The sequence below is a fragment of the Aspergillus viridinutans genome (assembly GCF_018404265.1).
Source record: "Aspergillus viridinutans IFM 47045 DNA, scaffold_2, whole genome shotgun sequence".
Lineage (NCBI taxonomy): Eukaryota > Fungi > Ascomycota > Eurotiomycetes > Eurotiales > Aspergillaceae > Aspergillus > Aspergillus viridinutans.
The window spans coordinates 2204459-2232323 of NW_025091218.1; the positions used below are offsets into that span (position 1 = coordinate 2204459).

Genomic DNA, 27865 nt, shown 5'->3' on the forward strand with positions numbered 1-27865 from the left:
AGCGCGATCCAGCAAGTTAAATTGACACGACGCGCTTTCAAGGGCCCATGAGCGTCGGTCGTCAGTTTGGGCCCGAGAGTCTTAGGCCGTCTGACGAGTACAGAGTACGAAAAGCAGGGAATTGACCGAGAGAATATTCATACTACAAATCTTTCATGAAATTCGTGGAATACGGAGCGTCATGAAGGACATACCGAGAACAGCAAGAATGGGTTGGGTGTCTTAGATAATCCACAGCGAACGGTCCGGATGCGAACATTAGGTACTAGTAGTACCTACCCCGTAAGATAGGCTTACTTAGGGTCCGTCCTAGTCCAGGGCAGGCCGCAGGGGAAGTGCGTGTCCCGTTGCAGAGGTCGTGCATAAAGGTGGAGCCCTTTGAATTATCAGTTATCATCTCTGCCTGTTGCTTCATCTTGTTGACATGAGGTAACTACTCCGTACTGTCCCTCTCGCTCCTTGTCTAAAATCAATGACGAAGCACCTGATATGTCTCACTTGAAGGACACGGACACTCGACTCTGGTTGTAGCCAAGCCATCTGTATAGGAACACTCACAGTTTGTTATTACTCGCATGAACTATGACGGACAATGATGGAATGGTTTCATAAACAGATCGCTCTACAAGGTAGGAAAGTCGTTGTCGTCTGTTGATGACTCTGGATATCCTCAGTCAGACATCCATGGAATGGTCTCATATCTATCGTCTCCCGTCTCCCAAATAGGGTCGGAGCTCGGAAATTTCATATCATGTGGATGATAATGAACCAGCAGACATGGAACGACTGACAACATAGACACATCATGAACTCTTATCAACTATGACCCGAAGATTATCTAGATGTCTACTTCGAGCATTACCCCTGGACCCTACTGGGCTCTTCATGGTTATGTCCACAAAGGAATTCATGGCGATGTGGCTTGTCCTGGACTCATGGAAAGCCCAAACTCTGATGTTGATCATCCAGTCTAGTCCTTCGCAACCACCAATCATCATATTGGCCCTACGCCTATGTCGCTACTTAGACGGCGTGTCCTCATCTCTCTAGGAGGGTGGCTATCAATCACACAGGGATTGACTGTAAAGAGATGGGGAATTCCTGGGGAATTTGACAGAGTGGCCCCTGGCTCGCGTGCAATCTGGACTCTGGAACCCATTAGCTCAAGACTTTCGATTATTTGACTACCTTATACTTTGATGTTCCATCAAAAGGTTCATCGATAGGGATATACCTGTCGTCAATGACAAAAACAACAACCGGCTCCGGCCTGCGGACAGATCGTCCCTTCAAACCAAAGCGTAACACATTCCTGTCAGCCTCTTGAATGGTCAGGACACCACTCGGTTGACGTACGGCTTACGAGTCTGGCGTCCGGCGAGAAAGCGACATCACAGTGCTTGGCTTTTCTTAGTCGCGTCGAGGAATGAAGGTAAGGTTGACCTCTCATTCTCAACTGCCTTCTAGGCTTATACGGACCATTCAGCAGCGTCAACAAAGAATGAGGCATGAAAAGGTAAAAGCCCTTTGAGGAAGAGGGTTGTCTTTGGGAGGGGCAGCCCTAGGAGCGGAAGCGCAATAGGCTTGGAAAGGACGATTTTGACATTCTGACACTGACAGCAAGATCGCTCACAGACTACCCTAGTCCTCGTGGCTGAGATCGCAGTCTGGTGTATCAGTCGATTCAGCGGGAGAAATTCAAACCTCAGGCACAAATTGAAGGTACCCCTGACCCCAAACATTGCATCAACCGATCGTTTTATTCGTCGTAAATTAACCGAAACCACGATCATATCCACATAATGTACAAAGAATGGTTTCAACCCAAGTATATTCCAGAAAATGACAATTCTCGTAAACGCCGTTTTGAATGCCAGAAAGAGAGTAAGTCGCTACCCCAACCAGACGAATCGAAGTATTCTCGATCTAAACAGAGCTGCCTCAACCGATCGAGCTCTCAAGCCTAATATAAAAAAAAAAAAAAAAAAAAAAAAAGAAGAGTCTGCTCATTCTTTTTGAGCATTAGACTTGGGTTGAACAAGGCCGGCCTAACATCATCGTCCCAGTCAGCGAAGAGCTCCGATTTTCTTGAGCTTGCCAACAACGTACCAAGTTCAATAACCGCCATACACCCTCGCTAGGCTGTGCACCAACACCAAGCCAGTACTTTGCCCGTGAGCGATCAAGAGAGACCTCTTTGAATGGTTTTGCGCGCCGAGCTTCCTCTTCGGATAGATTCGTAGGGCGTTGTGGAATGGGATTATAGGTGCCAATAACTTCAAGGGGTTTCGAGTCTCGAGCGGATCTGCAGTTGGAACAATCGATTAGCAATTCCTTGACAGTCACTGGGTTGGCAATTGTCCATCAATCCAATCTAGATGTCGATGACAGGCAGCCGAACAGTTCAAAGGGGAAAAAAAAAAGAAGCACCAAAAGGAACGAGGCTTACCGAGCCTGTGCAACAACAATGTTGTAAAATGGCTGGTGCTTGTTGCCGAAGCGAGAGAGTCGGATTCTGACGACCATTTTGACTGTTTCTAATCGTTGAGCTTCGTAACCGACAAGCAAATAAAGCAACGCTGAGTTGAGCCCTGCACTTTACTTTGACTCCCGCGGATGTTCAGATTGAGCTACGGAGGATGTGTTATTCCGGACGTGCCAAAAAAAGGACTAGTGCTGGTGGTGGAGAACAAAACATCGCGATGATGCAATGTGACTGACAGGCATGTATCTAGTTCTAGTATATGAAAGTGTGCTTCCCTACCAGTGGTATGTCCGTCTTTACTATACCACACACCATAGACAGATATAAATATCCCTCTTGCACCTCCTCTACTCTATTCTGAGCTTCTAGCTATCATAGCTGATTTTAAATTGACTTAATATCTCGCATTGTATGTTCCGCTCCGTTCTCACAAAACGATATCTCCCCACAGCAGTTCGACAGTACAGTAGGACCGCCAGGATGTCGTTGAAGGTAGGTAGCATTTAACTCTAAACTATGCTATCTAGCTCATCGTGTATTCCAGGCTATCTCAGCCAAAGATGCTGCCTCCCTCGATAAGGACTTGATGGAGATGGGCGGATGGTCCTTGGACCAATTGATGGAACTCGCGGGGCTGTCCGTTTCGCAGGCAGGCATGTGTTCGCGCTCTGGGGCATTACAATCAAAATAAGAAGAAGCAGAGACTAACACACCTGCGATAGTCTATCGCCTTCATCCCCCCAGCGCAGGCAAGAATGTCCTCGTCGTTTGCGGCCCGGGGAACAACGGTACGCTTCATCCCAGCCGCAAACAAGAGCTCAACGGCAGACGCTGACGCGCTTCAAAAGGCGGCGATGGCCTAGTAGCCGCTCGCCATCTGGCACAGTACGGCTATACACCCTCAGTCTACTATCCCAAAGAAGGGAAGAATGAGCTGTACCAGGCAAGCCACTCCCGGGACCTCCCCATCGGAAAAAAGCTAATCATCTCGCCCCAACAGCGCCTCAAAACCCAGCTACAAAACCTATCCGTCCCTTTTGTGCCAGACTTCACCGAGGCCCTCAAGTCCGCTGACTTCCTCGTCGACGCCATCTTCGGGTTCTCCTTCGGGGGTCCCCTCCGCGACCCCTTCCCATCCATCATCTCCCAGATCGAGTCGTCGTCCGTCCCCGTGCTGAGTGTCGATGCGCCCAGCTCTTGGGACGTCCAGAGTGGTCCACCGAAGGAGGGTCCGGGATCCAAATTTATGCCCGAGGCGTTGATCAGTCTCACGGCCCCTAAGCCATGCGTGAAATATTACCGCGGCAGGCACTTTGTCGGTGGTCGTTTCCTGACCAAGAGTATCGTGGAGAAGTACGGATTAGATTGTCCTGATTATCCCGGCATCGACCAGATCGTGGAAGCTGGTGTTGATGCCGAAGGGCGGCTATAATGGCTGCGCTGCTCTGCCTATGAATTGAAACGAAGATACGGTTTCGGGTTTCGGAGGTCCTCTTTTTTCTGACCATGAATCCTACGCCGGTGTCTTCATCAAACACGACCTTATGTATAATGTGTATGGAAATTTGCATGAATAAATGCGCTCTTTATTGAATGCCATTCAAAAAGTCTATCAGTCGATACGAGCTGGTGTAGCATGTGCATAGCCTGATAAATAATCAGTCCACTGTCCTGAAGTCGCAAGACAAAATGCTTCCAATCGCGATGTCGTCCCGCAGAGCCTCCAAATCGTGCTGTGGTTTGTCATAATCTACAACATTGCCTCTCTGATCTCGCTAATGACACCCTTGACCCGAGGCTCTTTCCCACTGCCCGAGCTTGACACCTTTTCCAGCATGTCCTTCACATCATAAATCTCCCTCGCAGCACTCTTCACTTCCTCGCCTAGCGCCTTGATAAGAGTTCCTAGGGCCACAAGGGCACGATACACTGCTTCCGAATCCTTCTCGCTTGCGATTAGCTTGACCAGTTCCCCAACGAGCACCAGACCCCGCTCAGATGATTCTGGAGCCAATTCCCTCCCTCCAGAGGTAAAGTAAACCGAGAGGTTGATGTAAAGCGTGGCCACCGCGATGGTGAGATTGCGGTTCGGTGCTGCTCCGCTGTTGCTGAAAGCAGAATTGACGACCGCCACAATCTGGTCGAACCTGTTCACAGCCAATTGACGACCGGCGTCGGTCTCGAAAAGGTTCGCTAGCATTCGGATAGACAACATCGCATTGTTTACATTCAATGGTGGATCAAATATACCACTCGCCTGAACCCCCGAAACTAGATCTTTACCATCGTAGTCTGCGGTGGCAATCAGGGGTGTTGCAGCAGCGAGCAAGCGGAGCAGGTCCAAGCCAGGCAGTCTGCTGGTGGCAGGCCACGTGGTTGCAACTCTAAACAATGACCTCAGGCCAGCGTCCACTACGGGCGATGATTTGAGGGCAGCGGAAGACTCCAGCTGACTGCACAGCGAAACTACAGTCTCCAACTCAGGGGGACTGAGGGATAAGTCTTTTGACCCCGAGGATGCGAGCTGGTCATTCAATTCCCGTAGTTTCTTGGCAATGATTTTGAGATTCGCTGTCTTGATGGAGAGGTACGTCTTCTGAGGAAGGACCTTAGGGCGTGATTCAGGTAAAGAAGGCGTTGGGGGTGCCGCTGCCGCTGTGGCATCTCCAGGGCGATAACGCCTCTCCTGACCCCAGGGATCAGCGCCGGTGGGCGCAGGTTCTTGAATAGATTGCCCAAGGGTTGCGCCCTGCGTGTTCTGGACGATGAACTGCGCGACTTGGTCTAGGTAACTCATAGGCAGCTCGTTATCTTGGATAAATTTAGTGGCCGCTTCGTATGGGTTTTGCGAAATATTGTATGGAAGCTTGAGGGGAGGCTTCCCATCCTCGACATCAACGTCGAAGACATAGTCATAATCTTGTCCCATATATTCGATCTTTCTCCCACTGCTGGCAGCAGAATCAACCACCGTACCAACAGCAATCCATTCCTGCGAAGCAGCGGACCACGTGTGGGCTGTAACACTGCCATCTGCTTCGCGAATCATTTGCACCTGACCTTCCTTCGTACCGGACTTCTGTTTGAGAAATTCAGGGCCTGGAAGCTGCTCTTTGTTGATCTTGCCGACTTGCTGTTCAGGTATTGCGGATTCCTTGACGGCTTTGTCAAACTGTTGAACCACCTCCGGGCTTGCCACTCGCTCTTCATTTCGGCTGAAAATCCGCGTGACACGATCACTGGCACCTGTAACAATATCGCCATTCTCTTTACAAGCAGCAACGCCCCACACCGAGATTGCAGGATGCGTAATTGTCTGCACACATTGTGTGCCATTCCATACTCTTACGGTTCGATCTTCTCCGGAACTGACCAGCTCGCCAGTCGGCAAGACATCCAAAGAATATATGAAGCTCTCGTGACCAAGAAGCTCGGCAACCAGCTGCCCCTGTAAGGTGAACAGTCGAATGACTCCGTCATTGCTTGCGGAAGCGAAGTGTGCGCCTGAGGGATGTGAAGCAGGAAGTTTACACAGAGCTCTAACGACATCGCGAGAATCTTTAATGCTCTTGACGAGGTCCCCTGAGGTATTGAAGATCCGTATAATCTTGTCGGCACAGCCTGGTCAAAGTATGAGCACACTATATTTTCTGGCACATGAAGGGAAGAAAGCGATAGACGCACCGGTAATAACCGTGTCCTTATCATAGGCCAGAACAGCCCAGACACTGCCTTGGTGGCCCTCCATGACCGCATCACATTCCCATTTACCGACTCTCCACAGCCTCGCGGTCGAGTCCCAACTGCCGCTTACCACCCAGCCTCCCTCTGGGCATACGTCCAGTGCACAGACGTTGTGACCATGGCCCAGGAGCATTGCGTCAGCATTGTCGTCAGGAGTTTTCCCGGGTTGCCTTGCTTCTATTATCGTATCCTGGCCGCCAGAAAGTACGAGACCTTCAGGGAAGTCGGATGTTGGTGGGTAGTATGCTACAGCGTTGATGAAGGCTGAGCCATGTGAGGAGACGGTGGAATCATAAACAGGCGGCGGGGTAGATACCAGCTTCCACAGCCGAACGGCCGCATCTCGAGAAGCCGAAATTACTACATTTGGATTCGGATAGGCCACGGCGCGAACCTGAAATTGAGAATCAAGGCAAGAGTCAGCAGCTGAAAAACATGGGGAGTGCCCTTTGCGGTGACCAGAGTCATTGTCGGGGACGTTCTTACATCATCGCCGTGGCCCTCCAAAGAAGCGGAGATCTTGAAGTCAGGCATACATAAAGGCTGCTACCGCAGAGCTCTGTAGGAAGAGAACAACAAGGAAGGTAGGAAAGAGACTGATGGGAACGTTCCCTTCCGAGGTAAAGAGGCCGTAGGATCGATAGTCCTCCTGCTGGTAGACACTTAAGTCATGGTAACCAACAACAACAGCAGGTGCGGAGAACAGCATGCATCATATCATGTGGGCGGTGAAAGCCAGGTACATGTGACAAGAAGATACTAGAATTGATTCAGGGGTAAGACCTCACTGTCACGGCTTTTTATCTGATATTTAAAGCTTGTCTATATACCTTACGGGAGAACCGTGAGTTGAGAATATGGTGGATATACAGTGTATCTACGGTGTCCTTTGAAATATCCAAAAGTCTAGCACATCTTAAGCATTAGTAACGCTATTTCATGTATAGATTCTAAAGACACTGTACATCTATTATATCTAAGCGTGCATATACTGTATCTCAGCATGGATATACTGTATCTAACCATGGATATACTATGGATATACAGTAGCTGGTACATGGCAATAGCGTGGAAATATGATATAAGCCATGGATTAGTTCCTAGGGATATATGGCTCAGCCATTCAGTAATGTTCCTCAACTGTAGCACCATGGATCCGTACTAGATCTACCAGAAATTTAAAAAGTTTCCCTATTTCCACAGAGTCCTGGAAGGTTATACATGATACATCGTATCTTCAACTCACGGTTCTCCCGCTAGGTAGTCTACAACTGTCAACAGAGCATTTATCATTGGTCACTGAATGCTACTTGTATATCATAGTATATGTGCGGTACAACTGTACTTAAATGGAGTACATCCTGTGGGTGAACACTGAACAGAACCTATGGAGAAGGTCAAATACATGTCTATTTACTTAGAGTTCTGTATGAACATCAGTGAGCAAGAGGTCATGACGATAGAATTAAACCAGTCTACATCATGAAACGACATCATGTATGTATGATGCATCTCACTATTTGTCCAGCTGAGTAGAAGTATATATGTCACGTGCTAGTCACCTTTACTGCTTTCAGTCTAGCGTGAGAAATCGGAGATTTTGAACGAAACTCCGACAATTTGGAGTATCAACGAACGGAGCTATCAGAACAGGAAGACTTACCTGCTCGACTCAGTATCCCTCGAGACTCCTGTCTTGCTTCTCTTTGGAGTCGGAGTCTTTCCTTTGTTTGCTTCGTTGACTGGTCTGATCAAGTGCTTAGTCTACTCATGTGTACGGCTGGGATTACTACTGGACAACCTTTCATAACTTTTCTTTCTCTTTTCCGATTGCCTCATCACGATTACCCCGCCAATCTATATTGATGATTTGATGAAATTGACGAATCCTTACCTGTATCATTACCTATATTGATTTTTGACGTCTCTCTGAAGACTTCTATGACCTGTCAATTCATGTTTTGATCGTTGATAGGCAGTTTCAAGCCTATGTCCAAGCATTGATCACCACCATCTTCACGGCCGCACCAAGCTTGAAAGCAAACAACCAATCAACCACTAGGCGAACAGACTCGGATTCGGTATATATTGGCCATTCAAGCATTTCAAGATGGCCTCAGGTAAGCTTTCTCAATTCAGAGATTTTTCCTTCGGCTGTGTGTTGACCATAAATAGATATCCCTAAAGTTGTGCCCTTGACCTGCCATGGACACTCTCGTCCAGTGCCTCATCTGAACTTTTCCTCCCTTGCGGAGGACGATCAGTACTATCTAATTTCTGCTTGCAAAGGTAACTGTTTCCGCTGCAATGTCTGGGTCGCAGCTAAGCTAAAATTCTCTGATAGACAACAACCCGATGCTCCGGGATGGTATTACTGGTGACTGGTTAGTCGTTGTCGCTTCTATCATTACCAATTGCTTGACTAAGACTTATCCCTCAGGATTGGCACTTTCCTTGGCCACAAAGGAGCTGTATGGCAAGCTCGTCTTTCCACGGATGCCAACATTGCAGCAACTGCCGCTGCAGATTTCTCCGCGTATGTTTCAAGGTTCCTCGTACTGCAGCAACATCGACGGGACTGCTAACACTAATCCACAGGAAGGTCTGGGATACTCATACTGGTGAATGCCTGCACACCCTCCAGCATTCACACATCTGTCGAGCGGTGGCATTCCCGATCCAATCGTCCCCTCAAATTCTGGCCACAGGAGGCTTCGAGAAAAAGCTACGTATTTTTGATCTGACACGCAGCGGTGGCAGTAACAGTTCCTCACCAACATCCCCGTCAGCCGCAGAGAACGGCAACGGGGCTAGTGCAATCACGAGCTATGAGATAGGGCCTGGCGTGCACGGAGGCACGATCAAGTCCATCGTCTGGAATCAAGACTACAACATCCTCACGACAGCCTCGGAAGATCGGAAGATTCGCTGGTGGGATCTTCGTTCTCGCCATCCTGTCGTCGAGCACGCTGTCGAAGGCACGATAGGTAGCTGCGAGCTCAACACCCTCGCCACTCGACCCAATGACCCCGGTATCCTAACCGTCGCGGCCGGAAAGAGTGTCTACCTGTTCGATGGTGTCACACCCGGGCGGCTTTTGAAGAAGATGGACTTTCGATACGAGGTCGCCAGCGCCGCTGTGAACAATGATACTGGCCGATTGGTCACCGGCAGTGCTGACGATACCTGGGCTCGGGTCTACGATCTACGCACCGAAGAAGAGCTCGGTATGTGCATAGGAACCTTCCATCTTCTAAGACGTATGGCCACGCTAACCTGCTATCATAGAGGTCCAAAAGGGTCACCACGGACCAATCTGGTCAGTCAGTTTCTCTCCCGATGGCAAGCTCTACGGCACAGGAAGTGAAGATGGAACAATCAAGCTCTGGAAGGCATGCAGGGAGCCCTATGGGCTGTGGCGGTAGATACAGAACTTTCTGCCCTATGGAAACGTTCCCCAGCCTACAGTGACCCTTGCCCCCACGAGACGAGGTCCGTGTTCAATACTGGCTATCCGTTGACTCATTTGGGTCTCGCGACTCCCTATGCTCGCCATGTGTCCAGCTGATAATCGGCATATAAACCACGCCTTTCGAACACCTACCTTGACAATGCAGACTCTGAGCCGCGGATCGAGATAATGTGACAGTACTGCATTATACATGCGAAACCAATTGTCTCATATTACACGCCCAGTGTCAAGGAAAATTGCGCACAAGAAGATGTTCCAATCTGGTTTGAGTTGAGAAATACATAAGAGCAAGAAAATGGAATACAGTGCCAGAGACACCCTCCTTATTCGTCAGTAATGTAGTTAACGTCCTATTCAATCATATCAACGTCGTCATCACCAGCCGCAGCGGACGTAGCTGGGGCAATCTGCTGAGGCTCATCCTGCACAACCTCTTTATCAGCAGCGCCAGCACCCGCATTTGCGCCTCCCCAGTAATCATCCATCTCCTGATCAAGTTCTTCCTGTGTCTTCTTAGGTCTGGCGTTAGGGTTCCGGCGAGCCTCGCCTCGATTCTTATCATCTCGACGCTCCCCCTGCCGTCTGCCATTGGTGCTTCGTCGGACTGGCGATCGCTGTCCTGGCACGTACCGGTCAATGTTGTCCGGGGCCGGCTTCGAGACATCGCTACGGCGATGGCCTCCGCCGCCGCCAGGGCGACGGCCCCGGCGACGACGTGCTCCACCTTCGGCATCACCATTCTCACTTCCGGGGCTCAAGCTTCGGGCATCGCGAGGCCGCTCGATGCGGTCAAAAAGACTTCCCTTGGGGCGTTCGACATTGTCAAATGGGTTGCGGTCCCGTTTTCCACCGCCAGAGGCAACTAGCGTCAAACGGATAGGCTGCCCTTTAGCGTTTGCGCCATCGAATTCCGAGATCGCCGTTCTCGCGTCGCTCGCACGGTTGTAGGTAACATAGGCAACACCTTCGGAGCGCCCAGCCCGGTCATAGACGAGAGATAGATTTGAGACAGGTCCGATCCGAGTAAACAGATCCTAAAAAGAGAACTCATCAGCTAACTGATCAAGCGCCACGTGTCTTATGCTCTTTGATCGGCTCTTACCTCCAGATCGCTCTCCGTAATGTCGTAGTGAAGGTTCTCAACGCGAATCTTTGCTCCGGTGGGCGCGCTGCGTCAGGAGTTAGTCGCAGCCACAAAGTGCTTCAGCAGTAAAATTCAAGCCAGACATACCGATCGGGCGGAGGGGAGTAACGGTCACCACGTGGACGTCGGGGACCACGAGCAGGGCGGGCTGAAAGAAATCTGTGTTAAAAACAAAAAGAGGAACGAAAATCCCCGTGGCAATCGCCACAGAACCAGGTTCAAAACGCACTGTCTCTGTCGTCGTCATATCTGTCGTGGACCCAATCACTGTACATGTAACGCTATCAGTAAACGCGGATTTCATATTGTGGGCTGTGCGGGGTCAATTACAGATCTAAGTCGACTCGCTCTTCTCTGTAGGACTGTTGTGACACAAAAAGAGAGACAAGGTCAGCTGGAAATCAAAATATGCAGTCTGGAAACGGCTCCATCAATCTGCGGCTTCTTTCGCGTGCCTTGAGGCCGTGTAAGACAGGACGACAAGACCAACGACATCTCTACTGATCATGTTGCGATAGGGAGGTTCGAAAGGAGAGGAGGAGGGAGGACCTAGAAGCGCGAAAAGTAGCAGGTCAGCTGCGCTGACTTGGGAGAGCGATGGTTTGTTTTGTCAGACGATATATGGACGGACCTTTTTCACGCCATCACGGCGACGACCTTGACCTTGAGGAGGACGGCGACCTCTATTCTGTTTCTGCTATACAATTTTTCATGTTAGCAAACAAGTGAAGCTTCTTCGGTGAGCGCAGGGTGGAAAAAAGTACTGGAGGCCTTACAGGGCGTTCAGCAATGATCTCATCGAGACTACGGTCCATCTTGGACGCAGCGGAAGATCAGGCTATGAAGAGCTAGAAGATAGAGGTTGGATAATATGCTGGAAGCAATAGGTGAAAAATGTTCTGTAAATTGGTGTTCTGACGGAAGATTGGTTGTTGTATCAGAAGGTTGAGCTGCGACTGAGACCAGAAACAAGCCTAGGTCATGTGATGCTAAGGAGTATACTCAACGCGCAAAGTTGAGATCTCAACAGCATGGATGAGATCCACCAATAACCCAAGTCAAGGGTGAATTGAGGGATTGTAAGCCTTAGATAATCAAGAGCAGAAAGGAAAAAACCAGACGATCACGATATTTGAGGTTCGGAGCGAACTCATTACGCTGATCCTACTTCTGTGGGAGCGCTGCTTTCAAAAATGTTTCAATCGACGTACACCAGATGCTAATTTATCGAACTGTCCTTTGATCCAAGCCTGTTAGACGTCAGAAGGAGAGTACCTAGAAGAAGTATTTCTACTCATCAATTACTTTATTTTGACTTGAATGGTGGTATACATGGCAGGAATCGCGTACAGCTCAAACAAGACGTGAAAACGCAGGATGCACAGGCGAAGGAGAATAATAATCATGCAAGACAAGAAGTTAGAAACAGACAAAAATCAATGCTTCAAGTCCTGTATGCATGGTTGAGACTGTCACTCATCGAAAGACCAAGACCCCTTTTCGGTCCGCCAAACTCCAGCAACAACCCACGAGGAAAAACTAAGTAAAAGGGATTGAAGGCAAAAGTAAAGGTAATCTGAAACGGAAATCGCTGTGGATCCAATTTAGTGGTCACCGTTGACAGAGGAGCTATCTTTGTTCTTGTTGTTATGCTCCATCATCTTTTCCATGAAGCTGATATAGTCATACTTGGGAAGGTCTCGATCTTCTAGAAGATCTGGACCTTGATGTAGCGGCATTGTCTGCACAAGGTGCTCAATGACTTCGTCCGGAATGAGCGAGTGGCGGAGATCAAGTTCTGTGACATAGGGCTGCAAATTGATCAGTTAGCAAGGATTCTCAACAACTGCTGCGAAACCCCTCAGGTTGGGGAGGTACACACCTTGCCGTCCGCAACTTCGCGGAAGCTTTGAAAGACCTGCTCTGCAGTATGCTGATCTTCCGTCACGCTGACCATGAAGTGGATGAACTGCTCAAAGCTGACGCCAGCATTCTGCGCTAGCCTGGCCGGCCCACAAGTTTCGACGTAGACCTGGTGCATTTCTTCCTCGTCGTATACAAGTCCAAGACTAGCGAGGGCCGCAGAGAACTCGAGCTCGTGAAGTGTATTCGATGAATCACGGTCAAAATGTCTAAAGACAGATTCGAACTCTTCCAATTGGATCGGAGTCAGGTTGGTCATATTGCGGGCAACTAGCTGGTTCTCGAGGAACGCGAGCTTCTTGGAGATACTTGATTTGACTAAGCTCAGTTCGTAAGAGAGTTCATCTAAGGTATATGTTGTGAAGTCGTTCTCCTCAATATTCGCTTCGACGCACTGTTCGTCAAGTTCCGCAATTGTTTCTAAGAAAGCATCGAGTGGAGGGAGATTGCCATTGAGTCTCTTGACATGCTCTAATTGGTCCTCTACATCGCCGTCAAGACCAGAAATAGCAAGAGACAAGGTCTTCAGTGTGAGTGCAAAGTCATTAGCCTTGTCCGCGAAGGATCGGCGTAGAGCGTTCTTGATGTCCCGAATGGTCTCGTTGATGAGCTGGCTCCGCTCGTGCTCATCACGAGTCAATAGCTCCCATTCCTGGTCACAGACTTCGAGGCGTAGCTCTTCCGGCGGATCGTACGGACGGAGCCGATAGGTGCTGAGTTTGGTCTTGATATTACCCAGTAGAGCAGCAAGGTCTGATTTCTCGGCGACCCACCGTCGTTTCTCGTTTCTCTTGTATAAGGAGAACTGGCGAGCTTGTTCTTTAGCGTCTTTGTAAGTTCCCTCGAACGATGCATTCTTCCATCCTTCGCGCTGAGCTCTAATTAGACGCAAGAGTTCTTTCATCCTCCGTTCGTATGAGTTCTGCATCTCCCAGGCACCATGCATATTGTTGATGAATTTCTCAACTCGCCGACCCGCATTTTCCACCCTTTCCAGCTGAGAGAAGGCATGAAACCAATAGGCGATATAAGTCATCAGCGACCGTTCGTCAGGTTTTGCAACATCGCAGACGTCGTCCACATCTAGCAAATCAGGAATGCCAATCTCATTTGCCGCAATATCGAACGCTAGCTTCATGTTCCCGCGATGATCATTCTTGTCCAGGGCGTCGAAATCGATCAGATCCGGTCGGTGGATATCGAGGAGAGCACAGAAAGCAAGACCGTCATTCCAGCTGGTAGAGAAGTCGCGGACTTCTACCCCCTCGTAACAAGCGGTCTTTCTCTGACACCACAGCAGAAGACCCTCCTTAGCAGTCATGCCCTCCGCATTGATGTCGCTGATAGTGAATCTCAAGATGAGCGTCCATATCAAACCCAGAATAATCTTCCGATTGCCATCGACGATATCCTCCGCTCCGATATTCGTCATCTGGATCCGCCTCCCTCTGATGAAGTCAAGACTTTTGTTGACATTCTCGAATTTTTGCACGCGAAGCTTGGGTTTGGAAGCATAACGGCCGAGGGATTCTCCGCCGAGAATTTCGAGCAGGTGGATGAGGATAACCTAGGAGAGTTGACCGATCAATGTCTGAATTCTCAGATGAATCAACTATAGGGAGGTTAGGAGGAGACTCACGCCATCGGAGAGGTCGGTCACAAGGTCATCGATCAAGATGCCTCGAACCTTGATCTTGTCATTAAGCCTACGGGGACAGGAGATTGTCAGCCAGGGCAAGATCGACGCCGAAAATCGAGCGTGGGAAAGTGGTCAGATCGCGATCAAGAAGAAACTATCCAGCGAACGAGGGGCACCACCATCTCGATCAAACAATAACAAAGGACCAGTGAGGGGGTGAATCGGAGCATATACCAACCATTTAGTAAAAGTTTTCTGCTGTACATTAACCCAGGACTTTTCAACCGTCAACATGATGAGTGATGGAAAGAATCGAGTACATCCAGGGCCGTCGGTTCTATGGGAGTTTCTTTTTTCTTCCTCGAGCTTGTCAGTGACAAGAACAGACGAATGAGACGATAATGAATCAAAAATAGATTGGGGAGATACCCGCTCCCTGATAAACTAGCCCGGGATGGAAAGGGCAAGATCTTCACGACAGACCGATTTGAGGGTGGCTGGATTCGGCATCAGATGGAGATCAGAACAGCCTAGATAGAAGCTTTGACTGTGACATGTGAACCTTTGAGACACAATTGGACAGTCAGTATAATAGAAGACTGAAGACCACTCTCAGTTCTCCGGAGTCTGGTGTCTGCACCACTCTGACTGCAACCCGGAGGATTATCTATCCTAGATACTTGACTGTCAACAAACCGATCCCCTCGGGCCCCACAGCAACCACCATGGTTGAAGACTTCCAAGGTTCCTTAACTGTTATGGGTTCTGTCAACACAAATTAGTTTGTAGACTATACACCATGTAGACTATACACCAGTAATGGAGCAGTTATTTCACGAATAATGCGTAGGGGTCGAACTACTAAACCACGCATCCAAGCTATCTTAATCTGATCATTCTGGAGCGCATAATCAATAAAGAATATCCTTATATAGTAAAAGAATATTGCGATGATGGCTAAATAATTTATATAGATTTTTAGGCAGTTAATATGGTTGACAGGTTCTATAGGCCTAGGTCAGTTACCTCTCAGATTCCTGTCAATTATCTCTTAGATCCCTGTCAGTTACCTCCTAATAACTAGCATGGATATGTAGAGATTTAACTAGATGCTAAATGGTGAACAGTGTTTGACACTATACTTCTCAAGTCATATTTTATATCAAGTAATATAGTGATTCATTCTATATCATTGAGATAATCAATTTTGCGCCGGTTTCATCTCATTCATAGGTGAGTTTTATGATATACAGAAAACTCTGACGTCACTCTTTGCTTACACGAATGACCTCTCTTTACAATGGAGACAGTGATTACCTCTCCTCCTCCATCCCAGCCAACACGACCCAGGATGGAACCATGGTGTCGTCGTCCGAATTGGCCCTTACAAGCATCTATCCTCCCACAGACTTCACTGGGTTCGAAGCTTTGAAGGACGCGGTCACCGCAAAGGCCGCAAGCCTAGGACGAGGTGGCCACCATCAGTATCAATATATCTCGTTGAAGAATGTGCGCCGCAGAGACTTTGACCTAATCGAGGCCAACCGCCAGGAGCTCGGCAGTGTTGTCCGGCTGACATACTTTCCAGACATTGAAACTCTTATCGTTAAAGTCCCCTCTCGTGAGCATGAAATTGCTCACACAAACATTGGCCAGTACATCACCAGAAAAGTTGATCGCATGAATATTCCATTTGTTGAGTTCCTGGCTCTAGGGGCTACAAAGCACACCGGACCTACAAGTTCCAGCAAGGAATGCGATTCCTCATGGACCAATACTGTGCTCAGACCTAGAGGGTGGCCATACATGGTCATCGAAGCTGGCGTATCTGAGTCGATGCCCAGGTTGCGGGCGGACGCAGCCTGGTGGTTCGTGAACTCGAATGGAGCTGTCAAGGTTGTTCTGCTCATCAGGGTCGACGCGCAGCGAAAGATGCTCACTATCGAAAAATACGATCGGACCCGCGGCCCGGCGACTCGATCGAACCCCCAAGGCCCGTGGAGACCCCGAAAACTTACAACAGTTACCATCAATCAACAAGTCAACCCTGCAACTATACAAGTTGACGGAAGGAATGCCACACCTCGTCCTCTCACCCTAGAGTTCGAGCTCGTGTTTGGCCGCCCCCCTAACCCTCCCCTTGAAAGAGACATCACGTTCACAAACACCGAGCTCCTAGAATGGTCTCGGTTAGTCTTCCTTTAATCCCAACTACGCGGTCCTCCACTCTTCGAGCATTTTCAGGGGTTTTATGAGGACTTTGGGATGCAATTACACATCATCATACTCGTGAACACTCTACTTGCATCATCCGAATTCAGCTACGATGCGAAAAAATTGTTCCTTCAACGGTATCATGAAGGTCGATCGACATTCTCGAGTAGCCCAAGGGGTATCAGGGCTTAGGGGTACCTCCTGGAGGACCCAGAAGTGTCTTGTGGGGTTCCATATCTCAAGGCGAAGTGTTCCTTAAGACAGGAGAAAGACGAGGATACAGTCACGCCAGGGAGAAATAATACATATCTGCAAGCAGAAGTGCATAGTTCAATCGGCAATAATAAATAATACGTAATCACCTCAGAAGGCCGGAGATGATATCATTTGCACCAAAAACAACGGCGGGGCTAGTTGGAGGGGCTGGACACCAACCAGAAGCGCCTACCAAATCTTCCTCTCCCCGCTCCATGTCATCGAGTCATTCTTCTGGCAATCTGGCCAACTTAATAAGCTTCAGAAACTGAATATATTCGAGCGCAGATCCTCGGTCACCATCATCAATTGACTCTCGTCAATACACAAACAAAATGTCTTCGAAACTCGCCATCACAGACTTACTTCCTCTTCCCAATTCCGACGTCAAGATCCCCCGCCTTGGGTTCGGTGTCTACCGCTCTCCCACCGGCCAATGTGTCCAGTCATCGCTGAAGGCCCTTGAAGCGGGATACCGGCACATTGATACCGCCCAATTTTATGGCAATGAGGAGGAGGTCGGGGAAGCTCTTCGCAAGTGCGGCATCCCTCGCAGCGACATCTTCGTTACTACGAAAATTCTGAGCCCAGCCGGGTCCCCCGAAGCTACGTACCAGAAGCTACTAGACAGCGTCGAGAAGATTGGCGGTCAGGATGGATACGTGGATCTGTTCCTCATTCATAGCTCAAGCTCCGGTTCGGCGGGCAGGAAAGAGCTCTGGCAGGCCTTGGAGAGGCTTCTGGAGGAAGGCAAGACGAAGAGCATCGGTGTGAGCAACTTTGGGGTGAAGCACATCGAGGAGATGAAGGCATATGCAAAGGTCTGGCCGCCGCACGTAAACCAGATTGAGGTAAGCTCTACGGCCGAGTAGCTCTTTCAAGTAGATTCGTTTATGGCCAGTACCTGAGGTAGACTGACATTATGCGCTCTTTAGCTTCATCCCTGGTGCCAACAGCGAGTCATTGATGCATATTGCAAGAGGAACGGCATTGTCGTTGAAGCATATTCCCCGCTCGTGCGAAACTATAAAGCCAATGACCCAACGCTAGTCGGCCTGGCCAAGAAGTACGAAAGGACGACGGCACAGATTTTGATACGCTACGCGCTGCAGAAAGGATGGGTTCCGTTGCCCAAGAGTGACACGCCCGAGCGGATTGTGGCTAATGCCAACGTGTTCGATTTCGAGATTGGCGAGGAGGATATGGCTGTATTGAATGCCCTCGATCAAGGAAGCGCTGGAGCTATCGTGGAGGCCGTCGAAAATGAGTAGATAGAATGATCCTGTATGATATGTAGCGTCCCAAGCCCGGATTTAATGATAAGATGCAATCTGTTAGTCTTAATAATCCGGTCGTTCCATCAGAAATGCATTGATCGACTGAAGAGTGGGGCGCGACGGGTTCACATCATGTTTTGATGACACGATCCAGGCAAGACGTTGTCGTATGAATTGCTTGTCTATTGATTGCCTCGCCGGGGATGTTGTGAACGATCCTGAGAACCGTTAGAAAAAAAGAAGAGGACGAGAAAATGAGGTGGGGAAAAAGATAGGGAAGGCAAGCGGGTGTATAGAAGGATGCCATACCATCATCATTGTAGAATAGACATATGATAGCAAGGAGAGCACCAGCGGAGAGATCTTTACCAGTTTCACAGGTAACTAGTAGTGATCGTGAAGGATCGGTGGCGAGCTGGGAACTGACAAAAGCTCGAACCTTATCGAGCTCTTGTCTCAAGTCGCGGCTTCCCAGTTTTGACGACCTACATCCAAGGTTGAGCCGCTTTGGGTCTCCTTCTGATGCCTCGGGTCTGCCATTGCAATCAATTACGAGGTCATAGAGACCACTGTCGTTGATACTGGCGTTCGTTTGACTGATATAAAGATTCCGAGTAGGCGCAACCATTGTGGCTTGTTCAGCAGTATCCTGACCTCGATGCTCTTTCACCAGTTCTTCGACCAGTTCGGGCAAATCCTCCTCGGGCGTCTTCAAGAGAGTCGCTTTGTGGGCCCAGAAAACTGGCGGAGTCAATCCCTGGGCCCAGCCCTCGCTGTCATCCCCTGCGCCTTGAATGTAGCCACCCTCTGAAATTTCTGCTCCGTGCACTCGTTTGGACGCAGAACAGAGAACGAAAAGGTTATAGTCGAGTCCTTTGTGCAGATCGGTAGGATAAAAATAAGACCGATTGGCCCATGCCACCCGAATGGGCTTTCCAAGTTGCTGCCTGAGATCATCCAGGTCAAGTTTGAGATCCTGGACCTTCAGTCAGTTCTAAAGCTGCTGGGCTAAAAAGAGTATAGTGACGGTAGACGGGAAAGAATACCTTGAGCGATTTTACGAAACCATCAATCCGGCGTTCAATCTGCGATTCCTCCGAGGCGCCTAGATAATTCGGCGGAAGCTGTACTGCATGATATGCAGCATCGGATGGGAAAAGTGCTCGATTCATGACGGCGCACCATATTGGAACAGTCTTAGACAAGGCATCGGGCATCACTGCGCCTCGTAAGACCAGGCTGCGAACTGAACAGAAAATTCAAAAAGCAACACTTACATTTACCCCGACGCGTGGAATCGACAATAATAGATCTGCAGTGATCATTGGCAGTTTAGTCAACACCAGCCCAAGCATCAGCGGGAGGCGATAACAACAATAGTCAATGCTCACTCACCCCCCATGTTGCCGAGTAAGTGGTAATATTTGTAGATTCAGTCTACGAAAACTAAAATCCCACTGACCGGTATGGCCATCCGTGCTCTTGAAATAGGCACTACCAGCTTTGATGTCCGGCGAAATGTACCAACTCCCGCATCTTTCGTTGGCGACTAGAGGCAAGCCGTAGTGCTCGGCAACCTCTGCAACGAATGCAGCATCGGACTCAATTGAACGAAGGCGGTTGGAAATAGACAGCGCCGATCGTCGCAGCGACGACAAAGTCTGAGAAATGGATTGCGCTGCGGAGGGGAAATGAAGGGATGAGACGGACACAGGAAATTGGTCGGAATGACCGCCCGTGTTTTCCGACATTGCCTCTTTTCCTGTGAAGCGAAATGCAGACAGAAACTTACAGGGATAAAAAAGCGGGCGTAGATTTAGTTAATGACAATAAGCACCAATAATGAGGTTCCCAGGATAATACTTCAGAATAATAATATAAGAACAAGAAAAACTAAGATACATACCGCATACACGTTATCCCACATCAAACTGTGGGTTAGCAGAGGACGGGCCTACCTAACAGCCTAACCTGATTGATTGGATAGCTAAGTTCACTGTGCAAGAATGAGCCAATTAGCATCGAAGGAATTCTTGCCGGGTCAAGAGGCTAATTCTTTTTGTTTGACTGCTTGAGTGCCTTGTTCTTCTATATAAACCTACGCCAGAACAATACCTTGATACCTATGTAGGTATTGATGTATCTTGGGTACCTTAGGCTTACCTACTATTCTGTAGCTAAGGGGCCCAAGTACCTATGTGGTGAATAAGACCGTGTGCTATCCGCACAACCCCGTTGAACGATCAAGTCGAAGGAGACTGCGGGGCATGCAAGTTACATTGACAGGCATGGGAAGGCCCGAGTTATTTCAACATGGCCAGACCAAACGCAGTAAAGCGCAACAGAAGGCCAACATATTCAGGTTATTCGTGGATGAGCTTTCCATGAGTGTGACAACCGGCCACAGTCTTGTCTTCCTCTCCCGGTGACAGTTCTTTGACTGGGATATCTTGACCGATTTGAGACCCTCACATGAATCATATATATTGTGTGGAGGCACTCCAGTCATGCGTCTGCAGATAGAAGCACCCTTAAGATGTATAGTAAATCACAAAATTTGTCTTCCACATCCTTCTCGCGATGGAGTTCATCCCATAGAGGAATATTTTTGCTTGTATGGAGTGGTACACTCTTGAATATCAGGTTCCAAGATCGCAGAACTACAAGAAAGCCATCGAAAAGGACATAAAGAAAAAGAGAGGGAAACAACGGGTTGGGAAGACCCACCATGGTAAGCCTGGTAAGCCACAAAAGTCTGAATAGCCTCAGGCGATACTCCATTATATCTGAGGCAACCCAGACTCGATCTATTCGATTTGGCTCAGTGGCTTTCTGTGCCTTTCCATCCAGAGACATCACTAAATTAAATTAAGTAGAGGGGAACGAGGAAACTGAGCGTTACTGAAACGAGAATGGCAGCGGGTGCTTGCTGCCCTCATAGGCCTAGCAGACCGCCTCTAGCGTCTGATCCAGTGAGCAAAGCCCACGATGGCCCCCGTCCCTCGGCGCGATCAAGGCCGGCCTCCATATTACTATTCAACACGTTCAGTCGCAGCAGCCGAAGTAACGTCATGGTATGACCTCAGGTATCAGGAACCCCACCAGTCCCGCTCCTGCCCGGATACCTTAGTATCATAGTCGGAATTCGAGCTCTGATAGGTGAATATGGGTTTCTGTTCACTTCGTCCCCTTTGGAATCACCGGTGGATTGAATGGGGGTCCTTGCCTTCCCAACTTAGTATTAACCGTCCTTCGAAAGCTCTTTCCAAAACTACTTAAAGATTGTGGGCAGCCGTTGTTGTTTGCCACTTCTACTTGATCCCGGTCCAATCCACTCCCACGATTCGTTCCCTTCCCACTTACCCAAACAACTTCCATTTGACTTTCTTCACGGCTATTTTACCCACTTCATCTCACTTCATCTCACCTCAAGCAGACTTCGTGCAAAACCTCAGCTCTCCATACATCTTCACACGATTCTATACAACTCCTATTACACAGAATCTCTCAGCTCAGCTGTCACCATGCCTAAGGTCAGTCATGTGTTGCTCTCTACCTCACATGAAGTCATGGATCCACAGAGCTGCTGACCACGCTACCATTCTGCAGATCACGGGAATCTTCTTCGACTGCGACAACACCCTTGTCCTGTCGGAAGAGCTGGCCTTCGAAGCATGCGCGGATCTTGCTAATGAGATTCTTGCGAAGCGCAACATCCCTGATCGCTATACCGGCGGGCAGCTGATCCAGGACTTCGTTGGTCAGAACTTCCGCGGAATGATGATTTCTCTTCAAGCCAAATATAAGTTCGAGATGTCCAAGGAAGAACTTGAGGAGTACGTCATAAAAGAGGAGGACGAGGTCATCGGCAAGCTCAACGAAAAGGCACAGCCTTGCGTCGGGGCCAGCGAGCAGCTGGAGAAGATCTACAATGACAAGAAGTATGACCTTGCTGTCGTCTCCTCCTCCGCTCTGCGCCGTGTCAAAGCCTCCATCAAGAAGGTTGGTCAGGACAAATACTTCGATGACGACCTCATCTTCAGCGCTGCTACCTCCCTCCCCAAGCCCACTTCCAAGCCTGATCCTGCTATCTACCTACATGCCCTTGAGGTGTGCAAGAAGAAGCCCGAAGAAGTGGTTGCCATTGAGGACAGCAAGTCTGGTGCTCTGAGTGCCATCCGCGCCGGTATCCCAGTCATTGGTTACGTCGGCAGCTACCCTGGTGATGACAAGAAGATTGAGATGGCCCAGCGTCTCGAGGAACTCGGTGCTAAGGTGATCATGAAGGACTGGAGCGAGTTCGAACAGTGCCTTGAGCAGATCGAAAGCGCATAAAACGACTTAGATTTCTGCATCCAGCTCGATTCTTTTCCCGCACGAAGTTATGACAGAAAACGCCCTGGTCGTTAGGGAGCTACTGGAATGGATTCCTTTCGTTCACCTTTTTCAGTTTTATGAGAAGCTTTCTTGCTCAAAGCGGTGGTCAGGAACCCCCACCTGCAAGTCTGCATCTTTCCGTTCAATGGGACCCGGGCGTTTGAGCGTAGCTCTTCCGCCCTGGGTCTGATCTTCACACTTATTTCGAATACCCCCAAAATTTCTGACTCGGCCGGGACTCGTGCATCGCACTCGACATTCAAGCATAGACGGGTTTTCATGGACACAAACCGACGCCTTTCGGTGTATGTAGTCTGTATTTGCACAATAGAGGCTTACTCTCGATTATCTGAGATTTTCAAACTCTTTGCTCCTTTGGAGTCGAATATGGGTTCTGCTGATGGCTCATGTTGTAGAACTACTGCACCGACAAGCCCTCGCCCTCGCCCCCGCTTCCGTCCGAGGGACAGGCCCGCTGTAGATAGCACTGAGTAGCGAGAGCCAGTCGCTAATCATTTCACATTGGGAGTATTGTCGGCAAAAGACCCATTCGAGCGCAGGTTCTATGGCGCATCACATTCAGGTGCCTTTAGATACATGGTTGACTCTGAAAATTAAAATCATATGCTAACGCAAGAAGACCCATATGTGGGCCACGAAGATGCACATTCTGTGACCTATCCAGGAGTAGTCAGCTGAGCTTGAATACGTACCCAGGCATCGGACTCTCCTTCGATAGTTTGTAAAACACATGACTGTGGCCGTACGCCATTAGAGCTATCGCGAACAGCGCTTGCATGAGGTCTGCATAGACCTTGATTCCGACTGCGGGGGGTCTTAAGCGGTTTACATTGGAACGAAAGATCGGCAGAAGCAACCTCACGAAGAGAGCTCTGTTGTCTTGGTCAGATGGACAGCAAGTGCATACTGCACTGCAAGTCCTGCAAGTTATGCCTACAGGCTAGCATGAGTATCTAATTTCAGAAAGGAGCTCATAAATGCACTGTTACACTGGGCAGTATCTACATCATCTGCGTTGTCGCAGCTGATATGCGTCTTAGACGCAAGGGGGATAGGTCTGGACAGATGCTGCTTGTATCAACGCAGTATTCATGTGTCAAAACATTGTCAATCATTATCTGCTTACCCCGCATTGCATTGGATTTTGTAGCTGGGCCGTGGCTCTGTATGTCTAGGAAAACTGCTCTCACCAGCTTGTGCAGCTCTTTTTCTGATGTCAGTGGCTTCCATCCTTGCCTCCATTGTTGCCCTTCCCAAAGGCAATATTTGCAGTTGGGCCATGAGAAATGTATTCGGATTGACGAAGTGAATCGATGCGCATTTATTGCGGTTGAAGACAGATGCACGCTTTGTAGCCCATTCATTTGCTTGACGGCAGGCCTCTTATAATATCAAAATCACGTCCTCTTTCGAATGCCCGGTGGCCAGGAAACAGGTGTCATTTATCCATCCGTTCGTCGTGAGGTTCCGGTTACCGCTCCCGATGTCGATGAGGTCGGCAGTGTATAGCAGATAAAGAATTGGCGAGATTGGGGACCCGTAGGGATGTCAGTGGCGATTGGCATACACTTGGAGACGCTCTCAGGTATCCAGACCTTGGTGCTTCGATTTGAGAGGAAGGCCTGTACCCGCAGTATGAAATATCCAAGCTGCTGCTTACGCAGGTTATGAAGTAACTGTTTGTGGGAGACATTATTATAGGGCCTTAATATATCTAATAAGCAGAGAAACCACTGGAATATCCCCTTGCCCTAGGCAGTTCTAATATAGTTGATTATTAACTAGATGGCATGATTGATGGAGATGCCCTTATGTCCACTAAGATAGGTATCCGCGCCCTGGTTATTAAAGACAAAGGGACCTCTACTGCAGGAGATGAGACTGTATACAGCTGGGAACATTAGGATTCTTTTTTTGATTAGAGTGATCGGCTCCTAGGATCTCCATTACCCCTACAGGCGTTCATCAGCATATAGGATTTATACCTGTTTGGTTATACCACATTGAATGCCCGGATGGTCTAGTGGTATGTTCTCATATTACGCCACTTTAATTTCCCTACTAACAACTTAACCAGGTATGATTCTCGCTTTGGGTGCGAGAGGTCGCGCGTTCGACTCGCGCTTCGGGCCTTYYTTTTTCGTTTGCTCCCTTCCCAATTCATATTTAGTTTCAGTATGTAATGATTTAGAATTTGCCACATCGACTGCCCGGATGGTCTAGTGGTATTTCTCATATTACGCCACTTTAATTTCCCTACTAACAACTTAACCAGGTATGATTCTCGCTTTGGGTGCGAGAGGTCGCGCGTTCGACTCGCGCTTCGGGCCTTCTTTTTTCCCTTTGCTTCTCAATTCATGCTTAGTTTCAGCAGGTAATGATTTAAGTGTTTAATGGTTTCGATGTGAAACATCAGAAATAGCAGTCAAATAGGAGACAGACAGCTGGGCACTATGCTTATTCATTTCTTTCGTAAAACCTCCAATGCCACTTAAAATTCTATTATAGAAGGGAACACAGTGTGGAATGCCATGGCAAAGATTACAGCAAGCTATTAAATTGAATTACCTTCTAAAGAGTATCTATAATCTAAGTTACCACCGTCTATCTATCCAACAAATAAATCTAGTGTAGTAACACCTAACGTAATTCCCAGGTGAGCCGGCCACCCTAGCGAGCTGGCCATCTCTGTATTCCATATAAAATGGCACCCTTCCAGACTTTGATATCTCAACAACCACGCATCTACAGGGGCTAAATCTAGGCATGAGGTATATTATAGTCATATACTTATAATCTATAGCCTCCTTGTGTATGTATACATATAGCTAACATAAAATACACCTGTAATTTTAGTAATTTTAACTTCCAGATATTAAGATAGAGAAGTAATATTTTAGCATCCTAAGAAAGAGTATTTATATACTTTAGACTATATGCATTCTGAATATCTTACTTAGATAGTAGCATATATGACTATGGTTGAGATATTAAAGTCTTGAAGGGTGCTATTTTATATGGAATGCAGGGATGGCCGGCTCGCTAGGGTGGCCGGCTCACCTGGGAATTACGTTATAGTTAATAGTGTTTTTGCTTAATAAACAGAAGGTTCCTGTTATGACACCACAGCCGCAGGGCGGGTGTGACGGGTGGGATCATGAAGCAAGGACCAACCAACCACATCCAGACTAGGAGGTCAGTGTGGCGGTCGCGTGAGTTAGGGTGATTCCCACCCAGCTTCTCACCCTTTCTATATTGCACTCAGCCTTCTCACCCTAAGTTGCGCGACGCTAAAGCAGCGCTCACTATTTCCCAGGGCTATATAAGTCTACTCTGACATGGTTCAGATACATACAACCATAGGGTGTGGAGAACAGGGCTTCCCATCTGCTCAGCCATACTTAAGCCACACGCTAGCTGGTTAGTAGTTAGGTAGGTGACTACTAGTGAATCCTAGCTATTATATATTAGTATTCACCTAGTTTTTTTAATTTATTAGGTCTAGTGCCCTAGCTACTTTTCTTTACCCTCTTTATCTAAAGCTTACCTAAACTACCTAAACCTTAATACTATATACCTACTAACCCTACTTAACTACTTACTACTGATGTATCCTCTAATTAGTAGTACTCTCTAGGTATATAATATATAGATATAGCTTAGTTCTTATAGTCCTACTATATATTATTACTAATTACTATAGCTCCTATTAGTAGAGTTACTATTAATATAAATATAGTTAAATACACCTAAATATCTAGCCTAGACTAAACTACTATTCTTTAAAGCATTATTTAACTAAAAGTAGAGATGTAGGCTATTAATATAGTTATCTTTAAAAATATAAATTCTAGTTCTATTATTTCTAATTATAGGAGAGTATAACTAGTGCTCTAATAATCTTTAGAAAGAAAGATTATTATAAATATAAATATAATAAATAAGCTAAACTATAACTTTTTAAAGTAAGGTTAATTAATTAATTAAAGTTAGCTCTAATTCTTAGTTAGAGCCTTACTAGGTTAGTTAGTATATTATATTATAAACTTAATAAAGATAATACTTATTCTATCTCTATAATAACTATATTAGTGAGTTTACTATCTTATCTAGGGCTAGTAGAATAAACTATTAATTTAAAAGAGATATTATTAGAGTAAAGATAATTAGTAATAGTTTAATTATATTTTACTATACTTTATTATTAACTTATAAAGCTAAAGGTCTCTTATACTCTAATATATTATTAAGCTACTTAGATACTAAAGGTTAGTAATTTTTTAAATTCTTTTAGTATCTTTAATATTAAGTAGTCCTTAAAAATTTATCCCTAGATCTTATTATAGTATTATTTATAGTTCTTATATTCTATATTTTACCCTTAGTTAGTAGAGGTAAAACTCTCCTTAGTAATCTTTTAAAACTTAACTTAACTATTAATTCTAATAATTTTAACTTTAATAAGCTTATTCTATTATTTATTATAGTATCTAATAAAGAATTAGATAAGATTATATAGAATAAGATCTATACTATAGTTACTAAATTAATACCTTCTCTAAAGTTACTTTCTCTCCTTAGAGAAACCCCTTATATATATACTATAAGTAGCTTTATTAACTCCTCTAAATATAGAAAATATATAGATACTATGCTAAAGGAGGAACTAGAACTAATTTATATTAGGATATCTAGCTTTTATAATACCTACTTTAGTAATATTAATAGTCTAGAAGAGATAAGTATTACTATATTAAGAAGATATAAAGAAGGATAGAACCCTTTATTTAGTAAAGAAATTAAATAGTAGGACTAGCCTAAAGATACTAAGGAAAAGGAAGTTTTAGAGTAGCTTACTAAATAAATAAATATACTCTATAAGATAGTAATTAGTAAGGGTTTTACTATAGTATTCTATTATATAGTTTTAGTATAGCCTAGTTAACTATTATAAGGGTCTACAGCTAATTAAAAATTAGATATTAGCCTTATATATAACTTAGATATAAATAATTATACCTAATATTACTAGTCTTATATTTTAGTCCTAGGTAAGCTAAAAAGTAACCTAAGCACTAATACTACTCTAAAAATATAGTATAATCTTAGGTACTATATAAGAGAGGTACTTACTACTTAAGATATATATTAATTTACTCTTAGCTTTATACTTTATAAGTTAATTATATAGCTCTAGGAGTTTAATTATATAGGATCTATTATATCTATGCCTTTTAATATAAATAATAATAGACTTTAATTTATTTTAATAATCTTAGGGTTTCTTAAGATAACTAATAAATAATTAGGTTAT

The 27865-nt window shown here is 46.8% G+C and overlaps 10 protein-coding genes and 3 non-coding genes across 13 annotated transcripts; 8 read left to right on the plus strand and 5 right to left on the minus strand.

Annotated features, from left to right (window-relative positions):
• Nucleotides 1–2006: 2006 nt before the first annotated feature.
• On the minus strand, nt 2007–2526 carry Aspvir_004297 (mitochondrial 37S ribosomal protein bS16m; the record flags this gene model as incomplete). Its single annotated transcript, XM_043267528.1, has 3 exons — nt 2007–2048; nt 2110–2305; nt 2450–2526. 3 exons carry the CDS (start codon nt 2524–2526, stop codon nt 2007–2009), a joined length of 315 nt encoding a protein of 104 aa, XP_043123463.1.
• Nucleotides 2527–2965: 439 nt separating this feature from the next.
• On the plus strand, nt 2966–3917 carry Aspvir_004298 (NADHX epimerase; the record flags this gene model as incomplete). Its single annotated transcript, XM_043267529.1, has 4 exons — nt 2966–2977; nt 3030–3144; nt 3208–3273; nt 3334–3917. 4 exons carry the CDS (start codon nt 2966–2968, stop codon nt 3915–3917), a joined length of 777 nt encoding a protein of 258 aa, XP_043123464.1.
• A 318-nt stretch (nt 3918–4235) lies between these two features.
• On the minus strand, nt 4236–6763 carry Aspvir_004299 (WD repeat PLAP family protein; the record flags this gene model as incomplete). Its single annotated transcript, XM_043267530.1, has 3 exons — nt 4236–6106; nt 6170–6623; nt 6716–6763. The coding sequence occupies 3 exons, from the start codon at nt 6761–6763 to the stop codon at nt 4236–4238; spliced, it is 2373 nt and encodes a 790-aa protein (XP_043123465.1).
• Nucleotides 6764–8339: 1576 nt separating this feature from the next.
• Aspvir_004300 (WD40 repeat domain-containing protein) lies at nt 8340–9654 on the plus strand (the record flags this gene model as incomplete). The annotated part of the gene is made up of 6 exons (XM_043267531.1): nt 8340–8349; nt 8405–8518; nt 8574–8613; nt 8670–8765; nt 8828–9456; nt 9518–9654. The coding sequence occupies 6 exons, from the start codon at nt 8340–8342 to the stop codon at nt 9652–9654; spliced, it is 1026 nt and encodes a 341-aa protein (XP_043123466.1).
• Nucleotides 9655–10051: 397 nt separating this feature from the next.
• Nucleotides 10052–11660, minus strand: Aspvir_004301 (putative RNA binding protein; the record flags this gene model as incomplete). The annotated part of the gene is made up of 7 exons (XM_043267532.1): nt 10052–10735; nt 10804–10870; nt 10929–11004; nt 11075–11112; nt 11176–11207; nt 11477–11542; nt 11622–11660. The coding sequence occupies 7 exons, from the start codon at nt 11658–11660 to the stop codon at nt 10052–10054; spliced, it is 1002 nt and encodes a 333-aa protein (XP_043123467.1).
• A 789-nt stretch (nt 11661–12449) lies between these two features.
• On the minus strand, nt 12450–14701 carry Aspvir_004302 (alpha-actinin, sarcomeric (f-actin cross linking protein); the record flags this gene model as incomplete). Its single annotated transcript, XM_043267533.1, has 4 exons — nt 12450–12656; nt 12728–14335; nt 14408–14474; nt 14646–14701. The coding sequence occupies 4 exons, from the start codon at nt 14699–14701 to the stop codon at nt 12450–12452; spliced, it is 1938 nt and encodes a 645-aa protein (XP_043123468.1).
• A 990-nt stretch (nt 14702–15691) lies between these two features.
• On the plus strand, nt 15692–16612 carry Aspvir_004303 (uncharacterized protein; the record flags this gene model as incomplete). Its single annotated transcript, XM_043267534.1, has 1 exon — nt 15692–16612. One exon carries the CDS (start codon nt 15692–15694, stop codon nt 16610–16612), a length of 921 nt encoding a protein of 306 aa, XP_043123469.1.
• A 599-nt stretch (nt 16613–17211) lies between these two features.
• On the plus strand, nt 17212–18147 carry Aspvir_004304 (aldo/keto reductase family protein; the record flags this gene model as incomplete). The annotated part of the gene is made up of 2 exons (XM_043267535.1): nt 17212–17727; nt 17812–18147. 2 exons carry the CDS (start codon nt 17212–17214, stop codon nt 18145–18147), a joined length of 852 nt encoding a protein of 283 aa, XP_043123470.1.
• A 69-nt stretch (nt 18148–18216) lies between these two features.
• Nucleotides 18217–19904, minus strand: Aspvir_004305 (initiator tRNA phosphoribosyl transferase family protein; the record flags this gene model as incomplete). The annotated part of the gene is made up of 5 exons (XM_043267536.1): nt 18217–18371; nt 18463–19129; nt 19200–19372; nt 19431–19465; nt 19549–19904. 5 exons carry the CDS (start codon nt 19902–19904, stop codon nt 18217–18219), a joined length of 1386 nt encoding a protein of 461 aa, XP_043123471.1.
• Nucleotides 19905–21677: 1773 nt separating this feature from the next.
• Nucleotides 21678–22488, plus strand: Aspvir_004306 (HAD family hydrolase; the record flags this gene model as incomplete). The annotated part of the gene is made up of 2 exons (XM_043267537.1): nt 21678–21686; nt 21763–22488. The coding sequence occupies 2 exons, from the start codon at nt 21678–21680 to the stop codon at nt 22486–22488; spliced, it is 735 nt and encodes a 244-aa protein (XP_043123472.1).
• Nucleotides 22489–24560: 2072 nt separating this feature from the next.
• Nucleotides 24561–24683, plus strand: Aspvir_004307. The gene has a single exon. It is a non-coding gene; the product is annotated as a tRNA-Pro (tRNA).
• A 76-nt stretch (nt 24684–24759) lies between these two features.
• Nucleotides 24760–24881, plus strand: Aspvir_004308. Its single transcript has one exon. It is a non-coding gene; the product is annotated as a tRNA-Pro (tRNA).
• A 1019-nt stretch (nt 24882–25900) lies between these two features.
• Aspvir_r0004 lies at nt 25901–26020 on the plus strand. Its single transcript, XR_006253195.1, has one exon. It is a non-coding gene; the product is annotated as a 5S ribosomal RNA (ribosomal RNA).
• Nucleotides 26021–27865: the final 1845 nt, after the last annotated feature.